The sequence below is a fragment of the Stegostoma tigrinum genome, chromosome 25 (genome assembly GCF_030684315.1).
Source record: "Stegostoma tigrinum isolate sSteTig4 chromosome 25, sSteTig4.hap1, whole genome shotgun sequence".
Lineage (NCBI taxonomy): Eukaryota > Metazoa > Chordata > Chondrichthyes > Orectolobiformes > Stegostomatidae > Stegostoma > Stegostoma tigrinum.
In genome coordinates, this window is record NC_081378.1 from 5,924,488 (window position 1) to 5,936,797 (window position 12,310).

The following is a 12,310-nucleotide window of genomic DNA, read 5'->3' on the forward strand; positions in this document are numbered from 1 at the left end:
CTGTTTTATGGCCATTTGTTACAGTTGTTCACAGCTAATGAATGTACATTTTTACACTGTGCATGTGCTTTGTCTTGTAACATCGTCGGAACAGAGATGTTTATTTGTTTTGTATCAAATTGAAGCAGTGAACAGCAGTCATCACAAGAGCTGTTGAAAACCTGGTGGTAGTAAAATAGCATTGATATAGGTCATGTACAAGTCGCTGTTTGCAAACAGGAGATTTTTATATCTGCTAATTGGCATAAGAATGAAGAGCCTCTTAATAAAGAAGGGTGTAATCTTCACCACTCTTCACTTTGCATTACGAAACTTAGCTGCTTTCCTGTGTCTTCCCCTGGTAAAGACACACATTCCTATAGTGGTTCCACCTATGTCCCATAGCCAAAAATGGCCCCCTCTCAGTTGCTGGCGTTGAGAACTGGTAGCTACAAGGCATATGACAGCAACATGAGACCACCTCTCCCTCCCACTGCAGCATGTGGTTATATGAATTACGAGCTGGAATAGGACACTTAGCACCTTGAGCCTACTTCACCATTCAGTGAGATTATGACCAATATGATTGCGGCCTTGACACTTTCCTGAATATCCCCTTAAATTATTATTTGTTTGATCAAACTGCTATCAACTTAAGTTGCAACATATTTGGATATTTGGCCTTTAAACAATGATACAGAAAGGCAGTGCCCTAGAAATATTATCGCTACTCTGTTAACACATAAATTGAATTGAATCGAACAATTTGTTGTCCTGCCTAAGGGCTGGGGTTTGAATCTTGCCACGACAGATATTGGAATTTGAATTCAGTAAAAAAAAATCTGGAATTAAGAGCCTAATGATGACCATGAAGCCATTGGCGATTGTTGTGGGAAAAACCCCTCTGGTTCACTTATATCCTTTTAGGGGATGAAACTGCCATCGTTACCTGGTCTGGCCCACATGTGACTCCGATCTGAAGCAATGTGCTTGACCCTTATTGCTGATGGGCAATAAATGCTGGCCAAGTTGGTGACACACGCACCACATGAATAAAAAAAGTTTCCTGAAGCCCCAGAATGTTATCCAACATTTATTAGCAGATCTTGTTCACAGTAGCAGCATGTCAGTATGAGTGTAGTATATCTTTCAGAATAGTGAGTGTGTTACTTAAAGTGAGTGTACCATTGTCCCATCACTCCTTGTTACAGCTACTGTGCGGTTTTCGAAGCCAGGCTCGGATAGTACCCACTTTGTCAGGCATTTACTTACAGTAGTGAAGATTACTACTGCCCAAAGAGTGAGTTTTATTACTGCTTAGCTATCGTTTGATTCATCAGTAAGGCCAAACTGTAATCTGTCTCAAAGAAAATTTCAGGTTACTAACATTGATGGGCTTTTAAACTTTACGTTTGATTGTGGTAAGAGTGCCCTAAGTGGGCTGCTCTAATGAGTTCTAAACTGTGCTGCCAGTTTCCGGTATTGAACCATGAATTGTTAATACTTCCACCAATACGTACAAAATAAACGTCAGGTCCTCAAGATATTTTGCTCAATTCTACATTTCAGCTTTGGAGTTGTTGTGGTGTAATGGTTAGTGTCTGTACCTCTGAGCCAGGAGGCCTGGGTTCATGTCCCACTTGCTCTAGAGATCAGTGATAAAGTCTTTGAACAGGTTAATTGGAAAACTCCTACATGTCAACATAAAGAAGTGTGACAAATTATCTGCTGGATTGAGAGAAATAAAAGCAAACTGCCTGAGGGAGGCATGGTTCTACATGTGCGACACATTTCCAAAACTTGTACAACAAACCCAAGACGGGCTGTTGACATTTACTGTCCTCATTCCGTTAGAGTCAATTAAATAATTATTAGAGATAGTAGGAACTGCAGATGCTGGAGAATCTGAGATAACAAGATGTAGAGCTGGACGAACACAGCAAGCCAAGCAGCATCGTTGGAGCAGGAAAGCTGATATATTGGGCCTAGATTTCTGAAGAAGGGTCTAAGTCTGAAACGTCAGCTTTCCTGCTCCTATGATGCTGCTTGGCCTGCTGTGTTCATCCAGTTCTACGCCTTAAATAATTATTAGCATGGGGGAAGCTGTGGACGACTTTCTCTGCTTCTCTGAAGGGCTCAAGTATCAGTCACTGCTGAAATTGTCTGATTCACCACAGACAAAGTTATCAAATCTAGGATCCTGTCTCCGGACTCTGTGTTTAACTGTGTTTCCCACATTGGGAATGAGTCTTTTACAAATAGAACTACCAGGATATTCTCTTACAGACACGATTGCTGCCTTTTGACTATTCAGTTTGTTTTGGTAGTCTTTTTATTTGGTAATCCTGAGTAAAATGATATTATTCACAAAGGAAACAAATGCAAAATACTGTAGATACTGGAAGTCTGGAATAAAGATAGCAAATGTAAAAAGTGTTCAACAGGCCGGCCAGCATGCGTTAAGGGAGAATAAAAAGTATTTGATTGTTTGTCCACTCTCCAGTTGCTTAAGCATCATTGTTTCCATCATTTAGGTGTTGCAGGTAATCTATTGTGTAATGTTTAGCTGTCAGCTATGTAGCACTCTCACCTACGAGTTAAAGGATTGTGAGTTCAAAACTCACCCCACCGACTGGAATTCGAAAATCTTTTGGTTGACACTTCAGTGTGTGAGTGCTACATTGTTCAATGTACTGTCTATTAAGTGAAGCCTTAAACCATGTTAAAACCAGCTGGCATGATTTTGACAAAAAGCAGTGGGCTTATTTCCAGTTTCTTGACCAGTGTTTATTCCTTGTTTAATGTTGGTGCCTTGTCACATTGAAGTTTCTGGCAGTTTGCTATGAAAATCAGCTGCATTGCCACAGAGGGGAGGGTAAGCGGTACTGTAACTGAGCCAGTAATCCAGAAAAGCAGGCTAATGTTGTTCGGGCATTGGTTCATATCCCAACATAACAGAAGGTGAAAATGAAATTCAGTTTAAAAGGTTGGAATGAAGCGTTGGTCTAGTGGCAATGTGTGTAGCCACTGCCAATTGTTATAAAGACCGGACTGTAATGTTAATGTCATTTAGTAAAGGAAATCTACCATCTTTACCTGGTTGGGCCGACATGTGACTCTGGGCCTATTGCATTGTGAGCTGCCCTCTGAGCGATTGGGATTGGGCAATAAATGTTGGCTTAGCTGGCCACACGCACGTTCCAAAGTTTCTGTGGTTGTGACAGGTGCCACAAAAATGTAAGTCTGTTTATCTGTACACACAAGACTATGTATTGATCAGATCATGAAGCCAACTCACCATTTCCTGAGTAATAAAAACTGACACCTTCAAGTACAACAACGTGTTCTGCATGGTAAGACAAAAAAATTACAATGTGTACAGTATGAAGTTAAGTTCTGTGCTTGCTGCTTTAGCTAATGCGTGGTGTGTTTGTTAGAATAGACTGTAGAGAAAAAAGTTTGGCAATGTTCACATTCCTGCACATTGTGTGCCGAGCTTACTTGGAATGTCTATTTATTGACAGTGATAAGAAATTGATCAGGTTTCTTGCAAAACCTGTTGGCACTCCGTTGGAAAAGAATTGAGCCGTTTGGCATGCTAATTGCTGAGGTATTGCCTCAGAAAGAAAATGTAGACTGGCAAGTGTCAGTCAGTGCCTTTAGGGAAAGGAAAGACAGTAACTGAAGGACAGGGAATAAAACCCTGTGCCTGTGTGAGGCCGCAACCACTCCGTTAACATGCGAGTGAGATTGCCCCTTTTTCATATGTTGTTCTTCGCACGTTAACAGCTCACACACACAAGGTTGTTGTCCATTTCATTTGGCCCTGGGAAATTGTGTTATTTTTGCCTTGACATTTTGAAACTGTCTCATCATGTGACTCCCAGGTCTCCTCTTCTGCCTTTACAGAAGATCCAGAACTTGTCTTTTGCTGATTTGTATCAATATCTTATTGATTTACATTCATGGTTTAACTTCAAATCAGGCACCTAGTTAATTTTTGTTTTCAGTTCATTCAGCACCTCTACATGTAAGCCACCCCCTCTCCTGTGAAGTTAAAAACCAGAATTTTTTCAATTTTTGTCACAATGTGTTTTGTTTGCAAGGTGGTGATGAGTACTGAACATTATACAAGGCTTAGCCTGAAAGCACTGTAGAAAAAAACTACAGGATCGTTTTGGTCAGTAGTCTGTATCAGTGCTAAGGAACAGTCCTGCCTTTTCCAGTCTCTCCTCAAAATTGTGGTCCCTTATCCTGTTATCATCCTCAGGAACACCCCTATACAACTTCATCTTTTCTGAAGTGAGGTGCACAGAATTGCCCTCTTTTATTACAGCTGCGGTCTAACCAGCGATTTATAATCTTCAGGTATCATCTCTGCTTTTATATTTTATACTCAATTTCAAAACAGGAATAAAAACCGAAAGAACTGCAGATGCTGTAAATCAGGAACAAAAACAAAGTTGTTGGAAAAGCTCGGAAGGTCTGTGAAGGAAAAAACAGTTAATGTTTCGGCTCCGGTGACAGTTCTGAGGAAGGGTTACTGGACCTGAAATTTTAATTTTTTTCCTTCACAGATGCTGACAGAACTGCTGGGCTTTTCCAGCAACTTTGTTTTTGGTCGAAACAGAAATATCTTAGGGCGCACTGTGCCCTTTCACTCTGACTTGTGCAACCCCCTCATTGAGCTCATTCTCCTCCCCTTTCCATTGCTCTCTCCCGAGATAACCTTACTGCAGTTTTGTTATGCTATGCTTCTGTACTATTCTGTGCAGTTGTAGTCTCCCTAAGAAAGGATATATTTGCCATAGAGGGTGTGCAACAGAGGCTCACTAGGCTGATACTGAGAATGGCAGGATTGACCTGTGAAGAAGCCTTGGTTCTACTGGGCTTATATTCACTAGCATTTAGAAGGTTGAGAGGGGACCTCAGTGGAACATTGTGATATTCTGACCGGCCGGACAGACTGGCACTGAAGTTTTCCCTGATTGGGGATGTCTGAAACAAGACGTCACAGTCTCAGGATATGGGGTGGGCCATTCTAGTCTGAGATGAGATTTTTTTTCAGTTAGAGGGTGATGAGCCTGTGGAGGCAAAGTTATGCTATCTTTTAGAGGGGAAAGAAACATAAAATGCTGGCAAAACTCAGCAGGTCTGTTGGCATATGTGGAGAGAAACATTTCAAGTTCAATGATTTATTTGGAGTTGAAGGGGACTGGAAAACAGTGGTATTATTGTAATTTTGGGTATCTGCAGTATTTTCTTTGTATGGATGTTTAATTCACTGCACTTTTCTCCTGGGGTATGCCAACTTGAGAAAGTTCTGTTCTCTCTGATGTGGTTTCCATTTTAATCTTTTGGCCTGTTCGCAGCAATAAAAAGCATATTTTATGGCTCTTCAGTTCCAAGGAATTCTTGGACTCAACGTTAACTGTTTCAATCTCAACAGATGCTACTAGACTGGCTGGGTTTCCCCAGCACTTTGTTTTTATTTCAGATCTACATCATAGTCAGCATTTGTGCTTTTATTTCAAGCAGAAGTTGATACGTTTCTCAGGCTAAAGGTGATCCTCATTCTGTCCCTTATGGAGGAGAGAGAGAGTGAGAGCAGAAAGGGGAGGGGGATAGGGACTCTGTGAGTTTTGTTTTATTCATTCGCGGGATGTGGGAGGCACTGGCTCGGCCCAACATTTATTGTCCAGCGGATAGTTCAGAGTCAACACATTGCTGTGGGTCAGGAGTCACATGTAGGTAAGAATGGCAGTTCCCTTTCCTAAAGGACTTTAGTGAACCAGATGGGTGTTCCCTCCCAACAATCATCATTAGACTCTTAATTCCAGTTTTTTTAAAGAAATGAATTCAAATTCCAGATTCCCAGAATGTTATCTGTGTATCTGGATGAGCAGTCTCAGTGATAATACCACGAAGCCATCGCCTCCCCGAGTGCATGGAAAGAGAGGACGAGCAGGATGTAGGGTGAGAGAAGGACCTTGGGGGAGAGAGGGACTATGAGAGTGTATTATGAGGAAAAGACCGGGCGCGTGCAGTTGAGATTGAGGATGAGCTACGATCGTGTTGAATGTCTGAAAGGGCCAAATGGCCTACGCCAGCTCTTAATGTCTGTCTGGCGACTAGAAAAAAGACTAATGTCTCATGGTGGGGGGGGGTTTGGTGGTGGTGGTGTGTGGTCTCAGTATTGCTTCTGGAATACACCCCGGTGGCTAGAGGTAGACGAACGCCCCTTAGCCTTAGCCCTGAAGCTGTCAGGTTCAGTACCCCGCCCTCTCCTCTCAAACCCCTCCTTCAGACTCTCTACTGCAGTTTGTCCTCAGGAAAGGTCTCCCTAGCTGAGGAACATTGATCTCTCTATTCAAGTGGCTCCCTCAACACACATTGTGTATGCTTTTTTTAAAGCAGGCGGTAAGGCAAGGGTTAACACACCAGTGACAGCCACTTCCGTGATAGCATTTTGACATCATGTTTTATGAGTTAAAGCACGTCTTAAAAAAAATAGACTGAGCGTGGTCGCAGGCTAATTAGCAGCAAAATCCTTCCGTGTGTGCGAGCAGGGACCCTCGGAGCTGAAAACCAGCTTTTTTTTTAAAAAAAGAAAAGCCTGTTATTCCTTTTCAACTGCAATCTCGGTGATTAAGATGCCTTTAGGAGTTGGTAAGTAAATCTGCTGACATGCTGGGGCGAGGTTTGTAACAGTAACCAGTCCCCGAAAAGAGACGAGATCAATTGGTAGTTTATCCAAACCATTTCTGCCAAGGCTTAGTGAAGAGAAAGAACCCTTTAACAGGAGATGTCCGGCCCCAACTGAGCGGACGCCCCCCTGAAAGGTCGCTTTGCAATGCTTCTAATTTGTTCGATTTTATTTCTGTAAACATTCAGTAAGGTCACACGGCAACAAGGGACCGCCAGCTCGCTGAGATTATTTCCAGGGGAAATAACTGTGTTTCAAGAACACTGTCGATTTTCTTTGCCCGGAAATTTGTTTCGAATATGTTAAGCAAACGTGGTAGATGAGAGAAGATATGTTTTTTTTTAAGAAGCAAATTGGACCTCTCCCCTTTATTTCTGAGGGTTAGTATGTTACAGAGCTTGGCTTTGAGACGGGTTTCACTACACCTCCTCACGCAGTTTACTAAAAGCTGCAAGTCCAAGGGGAACTTGTGCACAAAACACAGAAAGCTAGCACAGGAGTGCTACAGGTAATCAGGAAGGCTAATGGAATGTTGGCACTTATTTGCAGAGGTTGGACTGTGAGAGCAGGGAAGTCTTATTGTAACTGTACAACCATATCTGTTGTACTGAGATATGCTGGAGAATCTGTTATAACAAGGTGTAAAGCTGGATGAACACAGCAGACCAAGCAGCATCAGAGGAGCAAGACTTCTGCAGAAGGGTCTTGACCCAAAAAGTCAGCTTTACTGCTGCTCTGTAGTAGTGAGAGCAGTTTTGGTCCCCTTATTTCAGGAAACATACTTCTTTGGAGGCAGTTCATAGAAAGTTCACTTAGATGAACCCTGGTATGGAGGAATTGTATTATGAGCAAAGGCTAAAGAGACTATAACTCCACTCACTGGAGTTTAGAAGAATGAGAAGTGATCTCATTGAAACATTTAGAATTCTTAAGGGACTTGACAGGGTAAATGCTGAAAGGATGTTACCCCTCATGGGAGAGCCCAGGACCAGGGGTCATAGTCTCAGAATAAAGGTACACCAATTTAAGGCTGGGGTGAGGAATGTGGCCTCTTAGAGGGTTGTGAGTCTAGCCGCTGAGAGCTGTGGGAGAGAGTCGTGTATATTTAAGTCTGAGATTGATTCCCCGATTGATCAAGGATCCATCAATCTAAGGTTATGCGGAAAGGGCAGGAAGATGAATGTGAGCAATGTTAGATCAGCCATGGTACTATTGGATGGCATAGCAGGCTTGAGGGGCTGAATGGCCTACTGTCCCTATTGCTTATGATCTAACCGATGAACGGTAGGTGTGTGGTTGGGAAGTCAAATCATTGGAGTCCTTGAACTTTTAAAACCGAAATCTCTCACTGGGTGGGCTGCTAGCTATAAGGGCAGTTGTTTCTCTTTTGGGCCATGAAGAAATAGGAACATGGCTCCTGGGTCTGGGTCTGTTGGTTAAGTGTTTTGAGTTAGGTAGGAGTGTGGCAATAAGGCTGCTATCAAACCAGCCATGATTTCATTAAATAGTGTGGAGGTGCCAGTGTCGGACTGGGGTGGACAAAGTCAGAAGTCACATGAAATCAGGTTGTAGTCCAACAGGTTTATTTGAAATCACAAGCTTTCAGAAGCACTTCCATCTACTTCACCTGGTGAAGGAAGAGTGCTCCTAAAGCTTGTGATTTCAAATAAACCTGTTGTTATGTAATTTCCGACTTCATTAAATGGTAAAGGAGGCTCAAGAGGGGCTGAATGGCCCAAATGTGCTTCTAATTGATGTCTATATTGAGTGTAGAGACAGATGTGGCGTTGAAAGCACATCAGTCAGTTTGCACATGGCATGATCCCTCAAGCAGCAATTTGATATGTTTATGTTGTTGATTGAAGTCTGAATATTGTCCAGGACAGCAGGGAAATCTCACCCATTTGACTTTGGAATAATGTCAAAGATCTTTTATGCTCACCTGAGAGGGCATGCAGTGTCTTGGATTAAACTCTCACATAATTGTGAGTCAGAGATGTAGCGGCGATATTGTTAACCTAGAGACACTGGCTATTGTCCTGGGGCTATGGGCTCACATCCCAACACAACATATGGTGAAATGTGAGTTCAGTATAAATCTTTGATTAACAAAAGCTCATCTAATGGTGACCATGGTGATTGTTTTAAAAATCTATCTGGTTTAACAATATTCTTCAGGGAAGGAAATCTGCTTTCCTTGTCTTGCTTGCATGTCTGACCCACAGCAATGCGGTTGACTCTTAACTGTTCCTTGAACAATTAAGGATAGGCAATAAATGCCCACATCCCATGAACAAGCAAAAAAAATTGCTTTATTCCTGACAGCGACAATCCTGCAGAACTGCAGCGAGATATCAGGCTGGATTGGAACTTGACCCATGATGTCTTTTAGTGGAAGTGGTCCCTGCTGGGTCACTGGTGATAACCGGATACAGTAACTCATACTGCAGTCCAAGAGTTGGTTAGCTCAGTTGGCTGGACAACTGGTGTACAATGCAGAGTGATGCCAGCAGCATGAGTTCAATTCCTGTGCCAACTGAGGTTACCATGAAGGTCCCTTGTTATCAACCTCTCCCCTTGCCTGAGGTGTGGTGACCGTCAGGTTAAACCACCACCAGGCATATCTCTCTAATGAGAGAGTGGGACTGCGGTGACTTTTATGTAATCTGGCAGGTTTATCGATTGATTATTTAAACTTGTTTGCAGTGCCAACCAGCAACTCATTAACAAGTGAGTTTGGAAGATATTGAAATAGATCCTCTTAGTCAGATGGCATGGTGCCTCACAGCACCGAGGCCCCAGGTTCAATTCCAGCCTCGAGTGACTATCTGAGTGAAGTTTGTACGTTCCCCCCCGTCTGCGTGGGTTACCTCGAGGTGCTTCGCCTTCCTCCCACAGTCCAGAAATGGGAAGGTTAGGTTTTTTGGCCATGCTAAATTTTCCATAGTGTCCAAGGATATGTATGTTAGTTAGATTAGCCATGGGAGATGCAGGAGTACAACAATAATGTTGGGTATTGGGTCTGGGTGGGATGGTTTTTGGAGAGTCAGTGTGGACCTGTTGGGCCAAATGGCCTGTTTCCATACTGTAGGGGTTCTATCAATGCACTCAAATTTAAGTGAAATATTGCAGATGTTGGCATTCTGAAATCTGAACAGGAAGTGTGGGTGTGGTGGCCTGTATGGAGAGAGAGATAGAGTTAGCAGTACAAGTCCTGTTATGACTTTTCTTCAGTTCTTAAAGAAGTTATGTTCAGTTCTGAAGAGGAATCATATCGGATTTGAAAATTTAACTTTGTTAAAGATGCTCTGCTAACTCAGATGCTGCCAGACCTGCGTCTGCATGGGTTTCCTCCCACAGTCCAAAGATGTGCAGGTTAGCTGGATTGGCCATGCTAAATTGCCCGTAGTGCCCAGGGATGGGCAGGTTAGGTGGACTAGCTGTAGGACTTCCGGGGGTAGGGGTTGAGTCCGGGTGGGATGCTTTTCAGAGGGTTGGTGTGGACTCAATGGGCTGAATGGCCTGATTCCACACTGTGGGATTCTGTGAATTCTATCTTCTCCTATTTGTCCTTTTCTCTTCCAATTCGGTAATGTTTCTCGGTGTTCAATATTTCACTTATTATTTCTTTTTGCATTTTCTACCTTGACTTTGTCTTTCAGGTGCAGCATGATCTATGTTAATTTATGCAACGTTAATCTCAGTTTGATTGTGATCATCATCTGGGCTGCTATGGGGGGGGAAAAAAATTACAGAGGCCTTCCCCTTTGTTCATAAAAGCAATAGATATAGGAACAGAATTAGGTCATTTGGTCCACCAAATCTGCTGCATTATTTGATCGTGGCTGATATATTTTGCAATTCTCTTCTGCCTTCTTCCTCTATCCTTTGTTCTGCTTACTAATCAAGAACTTATCTATCTCTGTCACATAGAGTCATACAGCACAGAAACAGACCCTTCAGTCCAACCAGGAGGGTTTCAATTCAATTTCAACTAAAACTGGTCCAAACTCAACATGTTCAAATGGCAGGCCTGAAGTGTTTCGACAAATAAAATATAGTTGGTTTGTAGCTAGTTTTAAAAGTATGATGTATCTCTCTTTTATCTGTTGACAGACTGTGTGGGATGTAGTTATTGAAATAAAATAATTTATGTATACATAATATTAGAATGATTAAAACCAATACTACAATATCACAAGGTTATTGGCTCTCCTTAGGCTATCATTAGCCCTATTCACTTGTACACTGCTGAATGTAAAGCTTCTCAGAGTCACTTCCTTTAATCTGCCATAGCCACATCATCTTGAGTGACCCTGCCTGAGCTTCCTTCTCCAGTTGGCTGCTGTAGTGATTGGAATGAGGTGGATCTCATTGAGTGTGGGTTCCCTGTTTGGGGCTGTTGACCTGGACCAATCAGGGAGCCCTGGTTGACAGATAGAAACAGGCGTCTCACGTAACCATTGCCCCTGTTGGGCTTTGCTTGTTACTGGTTTCCTGGCCACAAGGGTGTTTCTCTGGTGGTGGAAAAACTGAATAAAATTAATTGTACAATGGTGTATTCGCTGAGTCCCTGCACTTACACACACATTCAACATGCGTTGTGGGGGCAAATAAGCACTACTGCTGCGTGTAGTCCAAAAAAAACCAGAAAAAAGTAAATGAACATGAGTCCTGGGGATTTCCCTCATTCCAGGACTGGCTCTGAGCTAGCTGGTCAGAGACTGTGTACTGTGCATGTGTAAACACAGCGTAACTTGCAGATGGGATACCAGTTTCTGTGGAGTTATTTCAGTTGCAATGGGGTGCTTGCGGGAATTGGGGTCAGAAGATTTTCTGCATGAAAATTCTGCTTCTCTGATGTTACCTTACTGCTTGTTCTTTGCTTCCCCTTTTGGAGGTGAGTCTTGCTCTCCTCCTGAACTCTTTAAATGACTTTCTCTCGTTTGTGTTTTTCTGTGTCACTACCATCAAAAGTCTCCAGGAACCTTATTCCTTTGCATTTTCCCTGCACCACTGCCAACCCAGCCATCTAAACCTTTCTAGTTGGGATTCACTCTTCTGAAGATACATTATTTGCAGGTTAACCAGTAAAGATACACAAATGGCCGTCACTGCTGTGGAGAGGAGTCTGTCCTAGGTTTGTAATTGCAAGGCTGAACGTCTACCACAATATGGTGTTGTCCCTGTGTGCAGCACTATGTGAATGTGCCATTTAGTGCTGGATGTTTTATTTTCAGACTTAAAGCAATTAATCATCGGTTTGAGTTATTTGTAGAATTTCTGGGGATAGACTGCAGAAGTTTATTCCTCAGCTGGTTTCCAGTAATGATCATCTGACAATTAATCTTTTACTGTGAGTGTTACTGCCTCTTAAATGATATTTGTTGTGACAGTAGCTGGAGGCACAGAAATTTACTGAGAACTGAACACTGTTTAAAAAGCAGATGAGCAAGAGTATGACTCCTGTCAAAGCTGCAACGCAATACTACGATTGTAACTTCATGAGTGTCACTGTCATGATTTTTAAAATCACCTGAACCCTTCAGTTTGATTATTGTTTACAAGAATATCGAAGCTGGAATGTATTTTATAGATCCTTAGCAATACAATCCAGCACATCTT

At 42.5% G+C, this 12,310-nt stretch overlaps 1 protein-coding gene across 1 annotated transcript in view; it reads left to right on the forward strand.

The window, feature by feature from the left end:
* Window positions 1-6,427: 6,427 nt before the first annotated feature.
* Window positions 6,428-12,310, forward strand: part of pfkfb3 (6-phosphofructo-2-kinase/fructose-2,6-biphosphatase 3) — a 105,938-nt gene continuing 100,055 nt past the window's right edge. Inside the window, exon 1 of the mRNA XM_059654460.1 lies at window positions 6,428-6,648. Within this exon, the coding sequence (XP_059510443.1) occupies window positions 6,633-6,648 (16 nt within the window). The 5' untranslated portion in view covers window positions 6,428-6,632. The remainder of the gene's footprint in view (window positions 6,649-12,310) is intronic.